This window comes from Chiroxiphia lanceolata, chromosome 2 (assembly GCF_009829145.1).
Source record: "Chiroxiphia lanceolata isolate bChiLan1 chromosome 2, bChiLan1.pri, whole genome shotgun sequence".
NCBI lineage: Eukaryota > Metazoa > Chordata > Aves > Passeriformes > Pipridae > Chiroxiphia > Chiroxiphia lanceolata.
The window spans coordinates 57687418-57709559 of record NC_045638.1 but is presented as its reverse complement, the minus strand read 5'-3'; the positions used below and the strand labels follow the sequence as shown (position 1 = coordinate 57709559).

The following is a 22142-nucleotide window of genomic DNA, read 5'->3' as shown; positions in this document are numbered from 1 at the left end:
TGGTGCCTTTGCCTGAGAGGCCATTGTTAGTATATTTTTCAATATCTTTTCCCTGCTTTGGGAGCCACCCTAAATTTTTTTGCAGCCAAGGAATTCAGGTTTGTCTGTTTTCTCATAAACTCATTTTTTATTTACTCAGAAATCTGCTGTTTATCAGCCAGATTGTGCCTCAGCTCTCATCCTGAATCTTTGAATTACCAGAGAAGATGAGTCTGCTCTAATAAGTTTAGTCATTCCTGTTCTTCAGCTCAATTCCCAGACCTGTTGCAATTTCCAGGGTTCCGGCTATACAAAAAGTCAGTGTGCTGAATCATTCCCTCACACTGAACTGAACGACCCACATGCAGGTTTCAAAACTTTGACTGCTTCAGTCTTTATGACCCTCTGTCTTTAAAACCTATAGTAATGACCCTAGTAACTTCCAAAATATTCATGGAATTCAGAAGACCCTAGGCTGGCACACTCAGTACCAGGTTGTTTTAACCATTATCACTGTAGACTATCTGGGAACATTTCTGATGTCTGAAAACATCTCTGGGCATGTATTATTCACTCTTCTAATTGTAGATTCTATGTCTTAAAATGGCTGTTTCACAGACTCTTACGCTTCCCAGGAATATCTGAGATTTCCCAATGGGGATTTTTCAAGAATAATATCTTAAGGTTAACATTTTTTTGTACTGTAAATACTACTAGTGTTTACTGTTCATCTCAAATCTTAAATACACAGGCTCATTAGTAATTGCTGTCAGAACCTCCTTATCTCTGTTGAGAAGATCACAAGGATAGCTTTAGTGGGGCACAGTATGCTGACAGTCTTCCCCTGTTTCAGGAACAGAGGCTATTTTTTTTGCCCCCTGTATTCCCATAGTGTACCCAGTTCTGTCCAGTTTCCATGCATTCCTCCCACCAGCCAGGAGTCCAGTGCATCCAATCACCAATGTCCAGCATATGATGGTGGAGTCCACATGAGGGTGTGATTTCTTTACCTCTTCAATGACTCTGACTTTATTTCTCTCCCCACTGGACATCCCCTTTTGTTGAGACTTCCTTTCTCCTGCTGCACAGCTGTCCTTCCCTGCTACTCTCTGCCTAGCTGCTCTTTTCTTTCATGCAGTCTGTCTATTGCAGACTTTCTCTGATCACCTTCCCCCAACAGTATATAATCTGCTAACAAAACCATTATTTTCTTTGTTTCTTTATTAAGAGGTCTTGTCCTCCTAAAGGACTGAATCTCACCCACACAGCAACTGGATGCTCAAACCCGAGACAACCTTCAAAGGACCTGACTCATCTTCCTAATGAAGTAATGTGGGCACCAAAGGTCTCATTGTCTCCCAGCGTTATTTTGAATGATAATACCCAAAGTTTTACCAAGCCCAGCTTTACCAGCCTAGTCCTTGAAAAGAAACAAGCATTTTCAATCTCAGTATTCTTTCACAGCTGTGTTAGCAACAATCCACCTCATTTTATTGCTGTCCACATTTTATTAATACTTTTCCAAACATAAGCAGTCATCATTGCTATGAATGAACACAGTTCCTATAAGATAATCCTTATCTCTGTCAGTTAAGGTCTTAGTGTTGATCTGTGTGCTTGCTGTTCAGCCTGCCTTTATCTATTGATTAGTCATGTCATTCCAACTGGGGGCAGTAAATCAGTAGGGACTGATTGCTACTCAGGGACTGGCTGAGCAGTGGTCAGTGGGTGGTAAGCAAATGTACTGTGAATCACTTTTTTTTCTTGGTTTTATTCCTCTCTCATTTTTTGTTATCTCCTTTTCATTATTATTATTATTATTATTGTTATTTATTTTACTTGAATTCAACTATTACACTTTTCTTATCTCAGTCAAAGATATTGTGATTAAACCACAATATCATATTACATTATTTTCTGGTATATATTGTTATTAATAATATTACATAATAATATCACACAACAGTTGCAGGCATCTCTGGATACTTTCTAGTCCAGTCCCCCTTTCCTCAGCTGGAGTAAATTGCCCAGGACTTTATGAAGGAAAAATATTAGCATATAATGACTGCGACTTGGAAGAGCCATTTGGTATTTGTGACCATGATGTACTTGAATTTACAACATTTTCAGGATCAAAAGAAGCGAGAATGCCCAGAGAAACAACAATCTTCTTACAGCTTTTAAATTTTGCAAAGGGGAGCTATACAAAGGTGAGGATGTTTATTAGGAAGGTGTTTACAAGGGCATTGAATTTCTGCACACAACTTTATTATCAATTAATGGTACCATGGTGGAGAAACAAAGTAAATGCTTTCTGATCATCAAAAAAGATTTGAGAAAGCACGGAAAGGAGGCAGCATACATAAACACCATTGAAAGGAATGTTATTAAATACAAGAAGAATTCCTTTGAGCATCTGAAGTCATGCCCAAATAGGGTGGATTGGAAGATCTGTATGCTGTAATTAAGCACAGAAAGGTATCAAGTCTGCCAAAAAACTCATTGTAAACACCCTCCCTTCCCAAATTCAAATAATCCAGGAAATTATTTACTAAAATCAGTTAATAAATCCTAAAAACACGTTAGGAGCAGAAAGTCTGTCAGGGGTTTGTTTGAGTAGCTCAATGATCGAAGTGTGAAATGTGCAGAGAAGAAACCAATATTTTCATAATTTTTGGATCTGTCCACTGGAGAAGAGCGTGGATAGTGCTTCTTATAGAGGATTTATCAGGGACATGTCTCAATTTTAACTAAAAGTGCCTTGGAATAAGCAGATAGTATTAACATTAACAAGTCCCCATTATTGATGTTTTTTATCCAAAGTGCGCCCAAGAAGCTTTAGGCAGAAAGCACTGCATTTCTCATGGTAATGTATAACTCTGCACTTAGAACTGTCTTGTACCAAAGGAATGGAAGAGAGTGATGTGAAAAATGAAACCACCAATTTGGAAACCTGGCATGTGTATTGGGCAAATTACTATTAAAGAACCACAGAGAATTAGTGGATAGATGCATAAACCATACAGCATGAGGAAGAACTTTTTTCTAGTGAGGAAGAAATTTCACAGTGGTAAGTCGTGTCACACAAATATACTGAATTACTCTGAATGAAAAATTACAAGAATAAGGAGAACTGGATTCAGCATATCTGATGATGTCCAAAGAATGTTTAAGAATCTAAATCTAAAGGGACCTTTAAAGCAATTGAGCAGCTAGTGGGTAGAAGGGGAGATCCTTGTATGAATAATCAGAAGAAAGGGTAGAAAATTATAATTTTTTAGAGCAAAAGGAGGTTGCTATTGTTGTGTTCCACAGGCATTTGCTAGGACTTTGTTGTTCTACACAGTAAAATAATCCAGAAAAGAAGTAAAAGTGAGAGAGAAAATTTGAAGACAATAGGCAGAATACTTTGCTATTCTGAAAAATAGCAAAGTTGAGGATTGACTTTGAAGAACTGCAAAAGCACCATGTGAGTATGAATAACAGAGCAATTAAATGACACATGAAATTTAGTGGAGACATGCAAAATGATGCACGTCAGAAGCCTCCTTGTTCAGCAGTTTTACCTTTATCACTAAGATGGGGGGGCTCTGAGCTTATGGCTTCCTTTCAAACCTCAGAGTTCAAGAGCAGGCACTGCTACCACACTGCTGGATAAATTCAGAGTTTCTAACATTCTGTGCAGTATCGAGCTCCTTTGTTTGGTGGTTGTTAACTCCAATAAGTTTCACAGTTAAAAATGACCAAGGGAGTAATCCAGCTTCCACATACAGAATGCATGGGTAGCCTGCACTCTTCAGCCTGCCAGACATGACATGGGGGTATGGCAAAGGTCCTACAAAACTACCTGGAAAGGTGAATACCAGTTGACAATACTCACATCAAGTTTGGAATAACAGAAGATCTTTCACCTATGTTAATGCTGGAAGATGCAAGTTTTCTTCCAAAGGTACTGTGATTTCCTGTACAGGCTCAAGGGGACAACAAACGAAGCCAGTGGGAGCTGTGTTCAGAATAAACAAACAAAATTTTCCATGCTAAAATAGTTGCAAGGTGGGAGAATACTAAGGGGAAGTAGCATATGAGTTTGCCTTGTTCCTGCACTTCTCTGTCACCTCCATTGGAGAGTGGATGCTGCTGTAGGTACATCCTCATTCTGAACCAGCCAGCTTTTTCTCTGTATGTAAGAAGGAAGAATTTTTTCCTGTGCTTTTTCAATACAAGAAGTAATGAGTCTCAAAGAAAGGGGGCAGCCAGAAGGTTCATTGAAAATGAAAGAATGTGATTTTTTGCAGGTAGTTTTAATGTGCATATGTATATATGTCTAATGTATGTGATCTAAATCCGCAGCACTAATTTCCATGATACATGCTTATTCAACGGAATTCTTTGCAAGATGTGGTTGCCAAAGGTTGACGTTCATTGAAGAAAAATCCACCAAGGGTTAGTAAATTTGCAGACTGGTCTCCTGCAGCAAATCCTTGAGCAAGAACTGTTGACAGCTGGAAGACTATTCTAGGGAAGCACCATTATGTACTTGTTTTTTTATTGAACTGCTCCGCAGGCATCCTTGATTTGTCCCTGTTGCAAGAAGGGTGCCAGGCAAAGTGAGCATCTTGACTGATTTTGTGTGGCCTTTCTTGGCATCTGATTTTCTCTTACAATGACATGAAGAACGTGTGTGTACATCATAGGTTTGATCTTCCAAAACCTGGTCTTCAGGATAAAGCTTTTTTTTTTTTTTTTTTTTTTTTTTTTTTTTTTGACAGTCAACTGGCAGCAGAATATTGGATATATCAGCTCTTATATTTTCTTCTGACACCAGAAAGAGCTTTTGCCCGGGCCACAAAAATGGCTAAGATACAAGGCTAATTCTTATTGTGTAGCTTATCATTCTTCAAGTTTAAATAAGGCTACCATTGTGCACTATCAGAGACAGTCAGTGCTTTCTAGCTTTAGTCTCTTGTGGTGCTGGTGAACACAAGCATGGCCACCTGGTCACCCAGCAGTGTGTTAATATAGATTTTCTAGCTCTTCATCACTGGTTTGATTTGTTTTTCTTTTTGAATAGTTGCAAGGGAAGCAATATATTTATGTTTCTATGGCTGTGGCCTGCAAACATGGTGTATTGTATCTCAAGAAAGAGCTAAACATGGTATCTTTGTGGATGTGAATCCTAGCTGTGGCTAAGATTTCTTGTGCTGAAGCCAAGGAAGCTTTCATTTTCAAATATTTATAATTGTGTTAGGTTTACTACAGTTTGCCATATCAAACAGAAAAGAGCCTCTATCGCCCATTTGCAAACCCTTGACAAAGTAAAATTGTGCTTTCAGCTTTTTGATGATTCTAGCACTTTAGTCTTACAAATCCAGTTCTAATTTCAGCAGTACAAGTGATGTATCTGTGCACTAGAGAGATAAAAAATGAAAAATAGAAAACATCCCTAGACTGGGAGCACGCAGTTTCCTCAGCCGATTTGCTTACACTAGCAGATGTTTTCAGGATTGCCTACCAAAGGGAAGCAGAATTTTCTGGTGTTATATCTGGTGGATATTGTACATAATGTTGCTTTGTAGAGATACAAGCAGAGGATACTTAGACCTAGGAATTTTGTTTCACAAAAAGGAATGTTGCTGATTTGTAGAAACTACTCTATTACCTACAGAGGTTATAGTGACCATGCTTAATTATTAAAAAAGAAAATAAGACATGATACTGTTTTCAAACTAGAATATTTGGCTTGTTTGCAATAACTGTCTTTGATTAGTGGTTAAATGAAAGCTTTAAATTATAATGTAATGATGCTAATACAACATAAGTGCTGATACAAATTTGCCAGAAGTAATTTAGCTAGCTCATAGGAATTATACTTAGTATCCTACTGAATGCACTTAGGAGATGCCTAGGAAATTAAAGTGGAGAATGGAGCAAATGAAGTGCAAAAGACATATTAGAGGTCTTGTTCTTTGGAGCTTTCCTCAAGACAGCATCATGTAGTTCTATCAAGTCATTATAAGACACAATAGATAAATTTCTGCCGTGATTTTAAGGTATATTAACTTAATCTTGTTTCCTCTTTATCTAAGCCTGTGCCTTTCTGTAATAACTTAGTGTCACAAAATAACCTGGCAAATTTTGTGCATCTCAAGAAGATGTGATGTGCTTCAGTCCCACTCCTATCCTAAGCATGGGTACTAGTGATTTAGCAGAAGGAAAAATTACTGAGAAATGTAAAATATCAATTTGTCAGTCAGAGACATGGTCTACACTGGTAAGAGCTTTCCTTACCAGCAGCACAGTGCCACATACACTGCACAAGTGAGTCAGAGGTCCCAGCAGACCTGGGAGGGGACATATGGGAATTTCTCCCCCTTCTCCTTGGCAAGTGATATTCTGATCTTAGGGGAATCAGCTGGACACATGAGAGATTCCTGGCAGCAGTGCTTGTCTGATGCATATGAGGGTCTCCTTGTGGGAAGCACTAGATTTGTGTGACAAAAGCTGTGAGATTTCATCTGAATTGGAAATCTGCTGACAGCCTGCTGTGTGTTTTGTCTCTTATCTCTCAGCCAGGCAAGATGTTAAAAGCAGTCTAGCATGTGGAAAACAGAGCTGGGAGAGATATCCCAGGCAAACACAGACTTCACCTGGTAATCCAGGATTGGCCTTGATGCCAGCAGAGTACGGCATGATGACATGGAAAAGGGATGGTTACTGAAGATGTCACCAGTAGGGCAGACTACACAGGCTACACAGACTTCCCACAGGAACAACTTCATCTGCCTGAGGATGTGGTGTTTTATTGGGCACAACACAGATTCAAATCAGAGGGAGCTGTGTGGGCAGACGTTTTGGCCAGTGTCTCCACTCTAGAGTGGCTTCTCCTTTGCAGCATGAAAGCATGTTAGCTGAGATTACAAGAAGCCTGGGTAGAGGGGAGGAGACCTCTGTATAGACTGTACTAACACTTAGTCCCCTCATGGCCCCTCCTTGTCCTAAAATTAGTTATACCAGAGCTTCATACACCTGGTTTTGTGAAGAGTCAAGCAGAGCTAATTGTGGCACAGATAGTGAGTCCTGCTGCAGCTAACTAGGGTTAGAAAAAGTATATTTTCATTGTGTTATTCTCTTCAATGAGAAGCAAAATATGACCTAATGCAGGAGATCCTGAGCAAGAGAAAGCTTTATTACATATAAAAATTTCTGTACTTTCCTCCAGTTTCTTATATGAAAAATGAGTCATATTTTGATGGTGACTGATAAGAAAAGTTGTGGCCGAGGAACTGTGAGTACAAAGGGAGGCAGATGGACGGGTGTTGGAACATGCTGAACAAACAGCTTACTTCATTTTGTTTATTCTCTTCTAAATGCTCGGTAGCTGGGTTTTGGGAATGTTGCATAAAACTAAACTATTGTGCTAATTTTCTCTGGTAGCATGCTCTGGATTTCCAGAGAGTTACAGCTTGGTCTTGTAGCAACAGCAACAATATGGAAGAAACTTCTCTGACAAACAAAACTGAATTAAATTGTGTATTTCTCTTTAATTCTTAAATGCAGCAAAAGACTAGTTTGCCTCTGCCCAGCTTCTTCGTAATGCACTGAGGACTCTGAAAGCAAAACATGAGGTAGGTTAATCAAGATGGAGTGAGCTATCTCCCTGTTTCACTGTAAAACCCTATTCAAGACTGACTGACCATCACCCACTTTTGCAGCCAGACACATCAGGCTGCTCAGACCTTCCCAGACTGGTCCCAGTCACTACTTGAGCTGGTGAAAAAGGTCACCTGATGACCATCAACCACAAAGAGTCATGCTGAGGTACCCCTGGGCTTGGTGCCTGAGCACAGGTGGAGGAGAGCGTACCCTGGACTTCTCTTGTCTTCTACCAAGAAACCCAGAGTTTACAGAATCACAGAATGGGTAAGGTTGGGGAAGGGACCACCAGTGGGATCATCTGCTCACGCAGGATTGTCCTAGAGCACATTGCACAGAATTGTGTCCAGATGGTTCTTGAATATCTCCAGTGAGGGAAACTCCACAACCTCCTGGGCAATCTGTACCAGTTCACAGTCACTCTCTCAGTAAAGAAGTTCTTTCTCGTGACGGAAAATACTTACCCTCTTATTTATTATGGTTAAAAGAATTTTATTTTTCTGCTGCTGCCTTTAATTACTGGATGGTAAATATAAAATCCGAGACTAATAAATCGCAGAATCACAGAATGGATGGTATTGGAAGGGACCTCTGGAGATCATGCCATCCAACCTCCCTAATAAAGCAAGCTCACCTGGGACATGTTACTCTGGATTGTGTCCAGGTGGCTTTTTATTATCTTCAATAAGGAAGACTCCACAACTCTCTGGGCAACCCATCGCAGTGCTCAGTCACAGCACAGTAAAGAAGTTCTTCTTCCTCTTCAGGTAGAACTTTTTGTGCATCAACTTCTGCCTGTTGACTCTTGTCCTATTGCTTGACATCACCAAGAAGAGCCTGGATCCATCCTCCTGACACCCCCCCTTCAGATACTTACAGACATTGATAAGGTCCCCTCTCAGTCATCTCTTCACAAGGCTGAACAGGGCAAGGTCCCTCAGCCTTTCCTCATAAGAGAGATGCTCCAGTACCCTCAACATCTTCATAGTCCTTCATCGGACCTGCTTGAGGAGCTCCATGTCTTTCTGGTACTGAGGAGCCCAGAACTGGACACAACAAGGCAGATGTGGCTTTACCAGGGCTAAGTAGAGGGACAGGATCACTTCCTGGGACCTGCTGGCAATGCCTTTCCTAATACACCCCATTAGGATACTATTGGCCTTCTTGGCCACAAGGGCACACTGCTGGCTCACGGACAGTTTGTTGTTCACCATGATTTAAAAGTCTAAGGTAAAGGACAGTGATTGCATTAATCAGGTCAGCATGGCAACTTCCCAGTGTGCAGCAGGGTGCATGTGGGTGGTGGATTCCCCCTAGCACTGAATGATCCCCATCCTGTAATGCTGGAGGACCCTGTCAGCTCAGAATTTCACCTTCCCTCTCCCACCCATGTCACCACCACATCCAGCCCTGCTTAGACATTCTTGTTTTCAGTATATGCCTGTCAAGAGGATTTCACAGTCATGTCACAAAACCATGTAGTCTATGACAAAGATGAGCTTAGATGAATTCTCATTTCTATCTGGGAGGCCACTGGTGGAAAAATAATTACGAAAGGAATATGTAATCCAAGCAATTTGCAAGGCTAGAAATTTGATTCATAAATGGATATTTTTTTTCCCACATATTTATGATCCATCACAGACCACATTATCCTAAAATTCCAAGTAAAAAAAAAGGACAAAAGTCATGGTATGATCTCATGCAAAATCACATCTATAGATAACTTTATATGTAATTTTAAAATACAGTTTAAAAAATATCGAGCAGCACACAATAAACCATTTCCCAAAGTCAGTAAAATAGAAAATGTGGCCACTCAGATCTAATCCCACCTGACTTTTACCTGAAGAAACATCATTAGAATCCTGACTGAGGACAAAAATACTTTTTATGTTGGCTGCAATCAGTGGTTGGAGAAAGAACTTCCCACATATTCAGGGAGAGGGACCTCTGACAGATGAAACCCATCAGTCTCAAATGAAAAGAGCAGGGGCCTTTTGTGCCACACTTATTCCCATGACTCACTAAATTCTGTCCAACACAATTTGCCCTTGATGCTTGACTGCAACTTTTTATAGAGCATTTGTATGTACATATGCATTTATATTACAAATGCACATGCCCACAAATGGGTTGTCTCTAAGGGCTTGCATCTAAATACACTTTTAAGGGCTTACATCTAAATGCACTTCTGTGAGAGCATTCATATAAGTGCATACATGCAGCTGCACTCATGCCTGCTGTACATGGACATACACAACCCCACACCTCAGACAGAGAGAGCATGAAATAGCACTGGAATTGGACTGGATAAGAAAAGATTTAAAAAAGAGTTGCTTGAAGATAATGGGATTACCTAATGGAGCTGCAGAGAGGCATATTGTGGTCTCTGATAATGTTTTTGCTAACTACTAGTGATAATTGCATTGATATGAAAGTGCATTAGGTAGTAGTTGGTTATGTGGAAAGACTTGCAGGTTGTATGTTACAGTGGTGTTCAGCCTTTGGATATTACAAATAGAGCACCTACATCTTGTCATTCTGATTTTAGAATGTTGTGGTTGGATTTATCCAGCTCTTGGGTCAGGGATATTGTAAAAGAGTCACTAAAGAGAGAAGAAAGGAAGATTGTTTTGCTTTGAGTTTCTTTATTTGTACAAAAGGAAAGTTCAGTAGAATTCACAAGATTCGCAGAACATTTAATGTGGGGTAAACACAGACCAAAACACAGCGCTGCGCCAATATATACAAATGGCAAGTCTTTAGGAGACCAAATCTTAAATAGAGATAACTACATTAATTGCCAAATCCTTCAATTTCTGTGCTTTAGTTATCCCACCAGTTTGCAATCCTGTAATGTCTAACACTCAAACCAGAAATAATAGAGTTTACAATTGTAGAATGCAGTTATTCAAAATACATAAGGAAAACACAAAATCACTTCGACATCATAGTGATCGGTAGGTAGAGAAATGTCTGCAAAAATACAGAAAGAGGTTTTGAAAGGTACATTACATGAAGGAAATAAAATATACTTGACATGCTGACAAGCTTGCACATGTTAGATCTGAAATGCTTTTAGCTAGCTGAAGAAAAAGGGAAAAAAGTTGGGTTTTCCTGTCACAGTTTTTGAGTATGTCTTATTTATGTTTTAATCCAAAAAGGCATATTCTTTCCAGTGACTTCAATAGGTTTAGATTAAGGCCTTAGAAAGTATTTGGTGTTTTGTCCTGCTCTGTTTCAGTCTTTTCGGAGTTGAGGGTTGGGATCGATTATTCTCTGGAAAGAGTATTAATGCTCCCAGCTGCCATCAGCTCCACAGTTTTTGAGGACAGTCAATTTTTCCCAAGGCCCACAGCCACCTTTGAAGGGGTTGGTAAAAACATTTTCAGTTTAGTGCTTTTTAGTTAAAAAAGAGCAGTTTATTTTACTTAAAGGCAATATTAGGTGTTTTTTCCCATTTCAGCTATATATTAACATTCCTTTGCTCTCAACAGTATCTTAATGAGCAACTGCAAACAAATAAGAAGGGCCACAGGCAATTAAAAAGATGTCATTACTAATGTTGCAAAAGAAACAGCTTGAAAACCTTCTGTGCTTTTCCTTTCTGAATAATTCCATTTAAAATTGTCTTTGCTTCTTCCCCTTCTTCATGCAGCTGTCACTTTCATCTTCCCATCCATCCAGCCTTATGGCTGACGGCAGATGAGTTACTAACATTGGATGACGGTTTTTTCTGGATTGCACAGAACATGAATGTAGGCTTGTAATTTGGTCTCTGGAAACAGATATGTGTTAGTAGGCTAAGGTGCTGCATTGAAGGCAGTTGCAATCTTCAAAGGAGGTAATCCCTTCTGCTTGTTTGACAGATCCATTTTTACCAAAAAACTTTTGGCATGAAAAAAGGGAAACTCTGCCACTAGAAGTTTGTGCCTGCAGACACCAACACATTGACTGACTGGAAAATAATTGCAGACTCCTTTATCTGAGTTGCCTGCGACAACTGATGTCTCACCCCAGCTCCCTGGTACTGGGAATTGTCATGTCTCCCATGAACAACCTCTATGTCTGTGGCACAGCCAAGCTACTGGACCTGGAGGACAAGTGTATTGATGCTCTACGAGCTGATGATCTTGTGCGACTCTGTTGGGCTGTGTGCATCCATTCAGACCTGAGTGGCTTTCAAGAGCTCTCAGTCCCCTCTGGTGAGGTGTGAAGCAGATGACAACCTGCCTGGTTGTCTACAGTGATGGAGGAATGCACCAGAAAAGGGTGTAGGGATGGACCATCCTCAGACAGCATCTCATCTGACTTTGGGGTGACACAGTACAGCTCTGGGGGGAGGTCTGGCCCTATGGAACACATGACAGTATGATGTGTATTTGGGATGTCCAAGGTACCCTATACAGGGAGTGTGGTAGACAGGCTCCTTTTCTGGCACTCCCACCAGGAAGTGCTCAGTCCACAAGGACACTTGAATTAGCCTATAGAAAACTCTGAACTGAGTCTAAATTTTTGCTTCTACTTAGCCTGGAGTGCTTATTTCAGATTCAAAATCTGGCTTCTTAACACATTTGGAGACCTCCTCTGTGGGCAGTGCCTCAGTGCAGGGTTGGAGCAGATGTGTGTTTGTGAGGAAGGGGAAGGAATAGGATGATTCACCACTCCTGCATTTCTGTCTTGAAACTGGGCTGTCATGCAGCCAGCAACGCAAAAAGGAACAGAAATGGATGCAGGATGGCAACTAGCTGCAGCACAGAGTGGTGGTTTGCACTCTGCTGTGTCCTCAAATATCTATGCATTTTATGGGACTCAAAATTCAGAAATAATCTAGGCTCTTAACCATTGAATATACGATATGCATGCCGTATCTTGTGATGAAAGTTTTTGATTCTTCAAGATGTTCTGAGATGTCTTCTCCAGAATTACCAAAGTTTTTATTAGTAAGAAATGTAATAAACTCCCCTCGGAAGCTGAGTCATACAGCGAATGTTTCTAAAAAATTCCAAGCAGTCAGCCCGGATCTAGCTCGTCAGGTGCAGGGTGAGTTGGCAGCCAACCTCATTTATTCAGGGCCAGGCTAAAAGTAAAACAGAATTACTTTACAAAAGGGAGGAAGCAGTACTCTCCAGAGAGCAGGGTGTTTAGGAAGGTGAATGTGGGAAATTACCCAGGCAATGAAGATATTCATATCACATGGTGAAAGAGATGTTCTCAAAACATCTCAGGAAAATAAATGTAATCAATGTCTTAACCTTTCTGCATGTTTCATTCTCTGATTCTGTATCTGAGAACAGCCTGCCTGTCAGTCCCAGGGTGATTATCACCATATGCCATGTGATGGAGATGTCATCAGACTGCTACTGCAATGCCTAAATTAGTCTCTGCCAGTTGCAGGTAAGAGGTAGTCTGAGTTACTGGGGCACTGCCCAAGTGAACACTTAGAGCCATAGCTTTCTTTTGGCAGTGGCCTCACTGGCTGAAGCAGTTGCACTTTCTGACGCATGTCAAGGCTCCCTCCCTTTGTCCACAAAACTCATGGTATCACTTCTAAGTTTCTTCAGTCCACAGGAGATGGGTGAGAAGATACCTTCTATTTCAGGTGTCTACAGCAGCTGTCTCAATGACTATGTGGGATTAGGGAGAGCCCACAAGCCACGCTGCAGGCAGACCTTGGCAGACAAGTGAAAGAGCTGAGACAGTAACTAAAGTGGCCAGCACAACCACAGCTGGAAGAGGACACTTATCCACGGCTTAGGTGCCGTGAGAGTTGGCAAAATTTAAGTTAGGTAATAGTGGTCTCAAGAAGGTCCTAATTCACTGTCACACTGCACCTTGAAAATTCACTTGATGTGGATCTCTACTGGGGAGATTCTTAAATTTGCTTTGTTCTGTTAATGCAAATGCAGGCAAGTATCCAAAATCATCACACAAGGATTTTGTGCTCACTCTGGAGACAAAAGATGTTAGACTAGTTCTTAACTAAGCTGTCTTCTTTGTCCTTTTTCAGACCCATGCTAAAAAAAGACCACCAGCAGAGCTGCTTACAAGCTGAGTTACATCATTCCCAAAGCACTTCGGGGTATAGACAAATATAAATTTGGGTGGTGTTATCCATAGACTTCTTGATGCTGCCCCTCATTTTGATGAAAATTTTGGTTGCTTCTACTGCCAAGGCAGAATTCAGTCAATGGTCATGATGCCAATGCCAAGTGCCCTTTCCTGAATTTAACAGCCAGTTCAAAATTCATATATTAGGCACAATTTAGATTATTTTCCCAACCTGCATCATCTTACTTTAAAATACACTAATGCTCATCTGCCACCCTTTCAGCATGGTGTCTGCCAACCTGGATAACTGTCATCTCCAGGTTATTGATAAAGACATCGAATAAACCTAGTCTGAGTACCAAACCCTAGAGGACTCAATTTCTGATTTTTTATGCCCCACGCTTTGCTTCCTACACTTCAGCCAGCTTTCAGCCCACAGAAGAACATGTTTTCCAGCTCTCTGGCATCTTAGTTGCTGAAGAAACCCATGGTGTAGAGCTATGTCACAGGCTTTGACAAATGTAACTGTATAAATGCACATATATCATAGAATCATAGAATGATTTGGGTGAGAAGGGATCTCAAAGATCATCTAGTTCCAACCCCCTTGCCATGGGCAGAGACATCTTCCACTAGACTAGATTGCTCAAAGCCCCCTCCAACCCAGCCTTGTACACTTCCAGGGATTCCATTCCCCCTTGTCCTATCACTAAATACCTTGTGAAAAGTCCTTCTCAAGATTTCTTGTATGGCCCCTTTAAGTACTGGAAGGCTGCTCTAAGGTCTGCTCAGAGCCCTCTCTTCTCCAGGCTGCACAACCCCAACTCCCTCAGCCTATCTTCATGGGAGGGGTGCTCCAGCCTTCTGATCATGTGATGATTTTATAAATAAATATTTACCTAGTCTGTACTGACTTCAGCAGGTCCATGTCCTATGCTGGGGGTCTCCGAGCTGAGTGCAGTACTCAGGTGGAATTTTGCAAGAGTGGAGTAGATGGGGAAAAACACCTTCCTTGGCCATATATGTATATCCTTATAAACATATATAATGAGCACTGGGGCCCCTTCATCCATCATCGTCACTGCCATTCACTGGGTGAGTAAAACAGGATCTTCCTTTTCAGACGACTTAATAACCCTTTCTCTGCAGATTGGCGCTACAATGAGCTCAGTGCCTTTGCTCTTCATTACGGACTCCCCCAATATGTACCAGAGGTGGAAATAGGTCTCAGTGGTTTGTAGCTCCCAGCACTGAGATGACCAGCTCATGGTCCTTGAGCTGCCTTCTGAAGCCCTTCTTATAAATGAGAGCTGCACTGGTGACACATCAGTCCCCTGGCACAGCGCCTGATTGTAATGGTGGGTTATGTGCTTTGGCCAGCAGACTCACAGTTGAAATCCTTTGAGATACTTGTATGAATGCCATCTGGTCCTGATCACTTATTGGCCTCTCTTATCTGGTTGGTTTAATATTTCCTGCACACATCTGTCAAGTGGAGCTGGCTCCTCTGACCTGTTTGCTGCATCAGGCACAGAAATACCCCAAAATCTTTGGCAAGCAAGAGTGAGATGGAGGAGTTTTTCTGCTATGACCTTGTTGTTCCTAAGGGATCTTTTGCCACCAAGCAGCCCTGCCAGTTCCCAAGCAGTCTTTCCTCTTTCAGAGGGTTTACAAAACTTGCTGTCAACCAGAAAATCCTTTACCAGATGCTCTTCACTTTTTTTTCCTTTGATTCTCTTAGTTTCCTCTCCATATTTGATCTGCCATGGTACAGATTTTCCTGTCATCCTCATTTGGACAAGCTTTCTGCTTTCTAAACAGAGATCTTTTCCTTATAATAGTCTTGCTAATTATTCTACTGATAGACATTGGGCTCAATACTTATTAAAATATCTTTCTCTTTGGAATGTAGGCTTCTAATACAGATTTTGTGGAATTTTTTGTTGTTCTTAACAACCCCCAAAATTATGTGGGCTTCCTCCTTTTGGGACTGCTTCTCTGGCCCACAATGCTGCTGAACCTAGCCTTACTGTGATTGCTGGTCCAGGGCTCCGTCCACCAACACCTGCTTGAAGAAAGACCTATGCAACAGTAAAGATAAAATGTAGAATAGCATCTTGCATTGTGGATTTGTTTGCAGGACTAATTATTCTAGGAATCAAACAGTTGTTGCATATGGACATCATATCTCACTCCGCTGCAGCGTTGCATTTTTATAAACATGCTCAGAAATTCCTGCTATTGCTACCTGCTTTCATCTTCCTACCCTCACTCAATGTTTTCTGATAACTGTCATAATCATGATACGGAGTTCAGTACTGCATTCCTAGTCCTATGTTTTTATTATTGGAATATGTGATCTCTGCCTACAAGAACTCTGTAGTTCTTCTCTTTAGCCATAATATTTTTAGACTGTTGCAAGTTATATAGTCCCTCATGCACAGTGCCACTCCTCCACCCATGCATCCTACACTATCATTACAATAAAGCTGGTAGCATGGCAACACAGACTCCCATTGTTTATCCTCTCTCCTGCAGGTCTTTGGGGTTCTCCTTGCATCATGGTTGTGGTCTCATGCCAAGCCTGACAGCACCCCTGTCTCTTTCTTGGCTTTGAGCATCAGTGCAGAATTACATATAAGTTTGTTTCTGATCAGACATTGAAGGTAGTATGTGGCAGTCAACCGGATTTGTGGACAGCTGGAGTTACCTTCCCTAGTTATTGCAGTTGGACTTTATTTCTCCCCTGGCCTTTTCAGAGATACACTGGTTGTGAGTTCACTGTCCTCACAAGTCTCATCAGTCCAGCCCTTTGCCCTCCTATGTCCATCAGCTCCCCTATTGCTTTTGATTAAATACTCCTCTTCAGATCTTTCAGTCTGCAAGCACCAGCAGCCTCAGTCTACACTGCGTATAGTATCACTTGGCCTTGTTCCCTCCATTCCTCATATACCTAAATTTCTACTCTCTACTGCCTCACCCATGCACTGAAACACTGAATCTGGCTGAACCTCTTTCTTGCCTCAAAGCTGAGTCCCCAAAGATTCCAGCTTCATTCCTGGTACCCACAATGACCACAGCCACCACCAGCTCCTGTCTCACATCCCCAACTGATACACAGAGATACCTCAGGAGGTCTGTTCCTTGGGCAAACCTGCTCCCTTCTGCTCTTGATGAGCCTCTCTTGCCTAGACACAGCCAGTCTCGTCCCTCCATGTCCCCAGCCCCTTGCTCTGCACATGCACACACGACACCTGCTCTGGGGAGGCAGACACACATCACACCCTAGGCAGTTTATAGGGTAGCCCCTACTCTGCTGCTAGACTGCTACCTGCATCCTGAGCTTAAAATATGGTGGGTCTGGGGCATTTTTATTACTTTAGTATCTCCTTTAATTAAACAAACGTCCTCTTACTTCTGTTCTCTCAGCCCCCCATGTGGCTTGCACACCTATCCATTTGTTAAGGGTGTTACATTCGCCATAGGTAAGGAATGTCTTTCTGTTATCCCCTTACCTTAATTCACACTCAAGCCAGGCTAAGATAAAAGGCAAAATATATCTTCATCATAAAAATATATAATTCATAAGATATATGTACTTTATAATGAAAGGTAAATATTTATTTATAAAATCCATACTACTCAAGCTGTGAATATTTTTAAAAGACTTCACAGAGGTGAAGAAAAGACAAAAGCCCACCCAAACTCTACATCAAATCTACTTATGCAGCAGTTATTCCAGAAAAGGCTCCCTTTTTCTTACTCAGCTGATGTTCCCTCTCTCCTGCCAGGGAGATTGTAAGAGCCTCAGGACATTTGTTAGCTGCTTCCATTTGATAGCTTCCATTAGGGAAGATCATATATTAAAAAAAAATCTCCTGCTTGAGAATTTCCATCAGAGAAGTCTTGCAGTACCACTTAAGAGAGAGTCCCATTTCAGTTCTTCCTTTTCCCTCTTTTTTTTTTTTCTCAGAGGGTTGTTAGATCTTACTGCAAATCTCTCTTCTTTTGGGGGACCCCAAAAGGTCCTATAGGTCCAGTCTCTCGTTCTGAACACACCTATTCATTCCTGACCCAGAAGACCTTCTGGACACTCATGCTGAAAACAAAGTTTATTGCCTGTCCTTAGATATGTCATTCTGTGTATCTAGGAGCCATCTCTTAACCTTAGCTGGTTAATAACAGTTCTTGGATTCAAGGTGGAGTAAAATTCTCCCCTTCTCCTCTGTGATTGCTTGAGATAGTCCTGTGACTATCTCAAGCAATAGAGTGAAATACATCTTTCACTTCACCTTTCTTTCTATATTCATCTGTGTGTTTTATGACACAGCTAATAGGAGCATCTACATATCAAAATTGCATGGGTTGTTGCTGGCCCTCTACTGAGGGTAGGCACCATTGTGGTTAAGAGCTTTCCACTGACTGGTCTCCAGTCTCTTTCTCTTAGACATTCCCTGATAACCTGAAACTTTTGTTTGGATAACTTGGAGAGAAGTCTGAGTACTGACTTTCTTGCCAGGTTCAATGATATCAAATTTTCTCAATTGCACATGCACATCTACTTTTAGTCTAGGTCTTTAGCTGGAAAGAGAATTGAGAAGCACCTGTTCAGTTAAAGCACAAAATAGCTTTAAGCAGTTGTTAGCTAGACACCCTCATATGAAGAGCTTGAGCACAGTGCCTCAGGCTCTGTGCTTGCAGTGCTCTCCAAAGGGTGCAGAGACCCAAGGACTTTTCAGCAACTAAATTTGCGTTGCCCTAATCCTATACATCATCAGATAGCATTGGGTCACAAGTCATCACTTACAGTGCTGAGCAGGACTTTGAATTTGTCCATGTTCCAAGTTCTTCAACCTCATTTGACTCCTCTACCTCACAGCTTTCACACACAATAGGAATGTTTCAACAGCTGGCAGATCCCTTCACTAATATTTTCTTGTATTTTAGGGTTTCCAAAGGCAAGGATGCTTGGACCATAGGAAAACACAGTCAGAAGGCTCTTTCCTTTGCAGTACCTCAGGCTGCAATGTTTGCCTGCAAAATGGGGAGTTCAGGCTCCATTAGGAGAAAAGCTGGTCTTTGATTCCACACAGAAAACATGTATATGAGACAGTTGTTGTGTACAGAAAACCAAAAACCATTAAAAGTCCTCTGATTGTAAAAGATTTGTTCTTAGGAATAGTGTTTTACCTCTCTCCTCTGTGAGAAAAGAGGATCTCAAATGAGGAGGAGATTTCCTTTAGGAGCACATGTTTACTCAGTCCAGGGCTTTGATGAGCCTCAATATCCATTAAGCTCTTCTCTTTGGGAGAGCAGCCCAGGGTTGTGCTTCCCATGCTCCCCATCTAAGTGGGGCCAGATAAAAGGTGACTGCTGGAGCACATCTGGTTACTACATTAAGGGATTCAGAAAGACTCTGAGACACCACCCTGAAGATATCATAGGTTGCTCTGAACGTAGCTCAGGCTCCCACATCATGGTTTGAGTTTGTAAATTAGCTCCCCTTCACAGCACACTGAGTAACTGGGAGACTGGACCACCTGAATCTAGAGCCCACTTTTACCCCTAAGGAGACTCCACCTGTGCAAATAAATTAGCTTCAAATTTTGAAGCCATTGAGGTTCAGAATAAGAGATAAGATGCAGTTGTGTACCATGGACACATTATCACTCTCACTGAGGCAAATTAAAAGTTATTTTTCATGCTTCTAGAAATGCTGTGTAGTTGTGGTTTTCAGGCTAAAATTTTCCATGCCCTATCGTTAGAATATGTTGGTAGATGTAAAGAGGGAATGGTTCCCACTGTCAAACAAGCAACAACACTGAAACCTTCCTTTGAAAATACTACTAGCTCCAGAACAGCTGAGAGAAGGAATCAAGAGTTCAGCAAGGAAACAGACATTAAGGAGAAAAATAATTTATTATTTAGAGGGTTTAGTGGTGAGTGGTTTTGATTTGGTTGTATTATATCCTCCTAGGAGGAAAAATGCCACTCTCTGTGCATACAGCCCATTTTCTCTTTTTCGTTAAGGCTGCAAATGTGGGCTGCCCTGGGACCTGCAGAGTGTGTAGATGACTGTCTGGTGCCAAGCAGTTTAGCACAAAAGGGGTTGAGGGCATGGTAAATGAAGCAAAGGTCTCTCAGAAAGAGACATGGAAAGCCATCAGAAGCTAACAAGAATAACAAATAGAGTGCAAGGAGGAGGAAGTTTAAAAAGGAACAATGCATTACTAGCACAGTATTTACACAGTGTTTAATGTCCTTAATTTATACATCTTTCAATATACCTCTGGTATTGCTCAGGAAATGCTGCCAAAAACATACTAGAAAAATTTCACTAGTTCCAAAAGGTAAATTCAGTTCTTTTGTCTTTCTATTCTAGTTTGAAATGCAGACTTACTAGTGGACAGTGACTTCTTTTCTGATCAAGTTTTGATGTTTCCATGGTAGGTGACTGGGGACTCAAAACCTTCCTGCCACAAAGTGGCTGACAGCAAGTTGGTTTGTTTTGCACAGCAAAGATCAGAGACTTGTCATTAAAACACACACATAGCACTCACCTCTAAAAGGCAACATTTTCATAGGCTGAGACAACAATCAGCTACTGTAAAACTGAAACTATTTAGGGCTTACTTGGGGCTTTGTGCCTTTAGATGTGTATTTACTGTGACAGCACAAGTAATTACTCATTAACCCTTACTTCCCACTGTCATCTTCATCTTGCAATTTCTGCCCTTAGTGAAATAGTCTCAAATAGCCAAACTCCCTGCCCAGTCTGTAACACAGCACTCATATCACTTCTTTTCACTTTGGCAGAAAAATGGAGAGCCTGGCTCAGACTGTGAATATTTCCAAGATGGCTCTAGATGACAACTTCACTACTGGCTCCTTCAAGTATTCGATTGATAGCTTCAAACAAGTAATTTATCCCATCATGTACCTCATTATCTTCTTCCTGGGTGCTGTTGGAAATGGCCTCTCCATGCTTTATTCCAGCCTTCGCAGAGGATCTTAGTAAATAAATACATGCAGAGCTTGGCTATTTTGGACCTCATGTTTGTGAGTACTTTGCCCTTTCGGGCTACATATTTCCGGTTGGGATTGCAGTGGATATTTGGTAATATCCTCTGCAGGATCATGACCTACACCTTGTGAGTGAATATGTACTGCAGCATTTATTTTCTCACCGTGCTCAGCGTAGTTCGTTTCATAGCCATCGTCTACCCATTCAAACACAGAAAAGTAACCAACAGCAAGAATAACTTACACAGCCATGTGGATCTTCATGCTGGCAGCCGCCAGCCCTCTGTTAAGCAAGGGAGTCACTGGGTACAGCACCACAGTCAAACGCTTGGACCTCCACCCCTTCAACACACACAGGCTCTTCATGATGTACAGCTTTGTCCTCAAAGTGGGTTTCATCCTGCTGTTTTGTACAATTTTTGTCTGCTATGTCTTTGCAATCAGAGCCTTGCTCAAGTCCAGGACTCTACAGAGCAAGAGGGTTGTTTATCACAAGAAGGCACTGTTAACCATCATCATCACTCTCATCCTCTTCCTCCTCTGTTTCCTGCTGTATCACATACTGCGATCACATACCTCTACTGTTCACCCTCCTCAGGACATGGGATTGAAAGGAAATTGCCTTGCTACTAGAGCCCCTTTATTTTGTTTCATAATACTCAACCAGTGACTCAAAGGGAAACTGCTCACCTGACCACTTCAGTGCCTGTGCCTGAACCTCCCTTCTCCATTTCCAGGTGTGTGCAAGGGTGCATGGTTCAGATGTTGTGATTCCCAACAGATTCATAATGCCCTGCCAGTTCCCCTTGCAAACACTGGCAAAGGGTTTGCACATAAAAGAATGTAAAGCATCACTGATGCTTTCTGCTGAGGCTGACTTAAAAAGAAGGCAGAGAGACAAACAGGATCCAGCACTCACTCAGGCTTCTCAGAAGGCACTAAAATTTCTATATTTTCCACTCTGAGCCAGCCACCAAGGTATTTTGCTTAACATTTCACTGATTGTCAAGTGAGAGAATGATTTCGAAGGAATGGTATCAGCATGGAGTGTTGTAAGTAAGGTGACTGCTGGCAGCAAGGGCAGGATGTGGATACCCAGAGCACCAGGCTGCACCCTACAGCTCCTCCTGTGTGTGTTGATTCCTTCAAGGTCATTGCAACACTTGTTTTTATGACCAGTGTTGCCAGTGCTTTTCTGAAAGCTGAGGCTCAGCAGCCCAATTCCCACATGAGGATCCGAAGGCAAACTTTTAAAATTATTTTGGTCCAAATAGGTAGTTAGGGAAGAGTTTCCTCTGCACAGGTAAACCAGCCTGACAGCAAACTGCTGCCAAAAGCATGCCTAATCCCTCACATCCTGCTTGCTCTAAGGAGGAAACTGTTCCCTTTTCTCATAAGATTAACTTCCAGTTTTTTTGAACTCCCAGACATCA

At 41.5% G+C, this 22142-nt stretch overlaps 1 protein-coding gene across 1 annotated transcript; it reads left to right on the top strand.

The window, feature by feature from the left end:
- The first annotated feature begins 20506 nt into the window (after nucleotides 1–20506).
- On the top strand, nucleotides 20507–21379 carry CYSLTR2 (cysteinyl leukotriene receptor 2). The gene is given in 3 exon segments (XM_032679246.1): nucleotides 20507–20669; nucleotides 20672–20936; nucleotides 20938–21379. Coding segments are annotated over 3 exon segments (870 nt in total).
- Nucleotides 21380–22142: the final 763 nt, after the last annotated feature.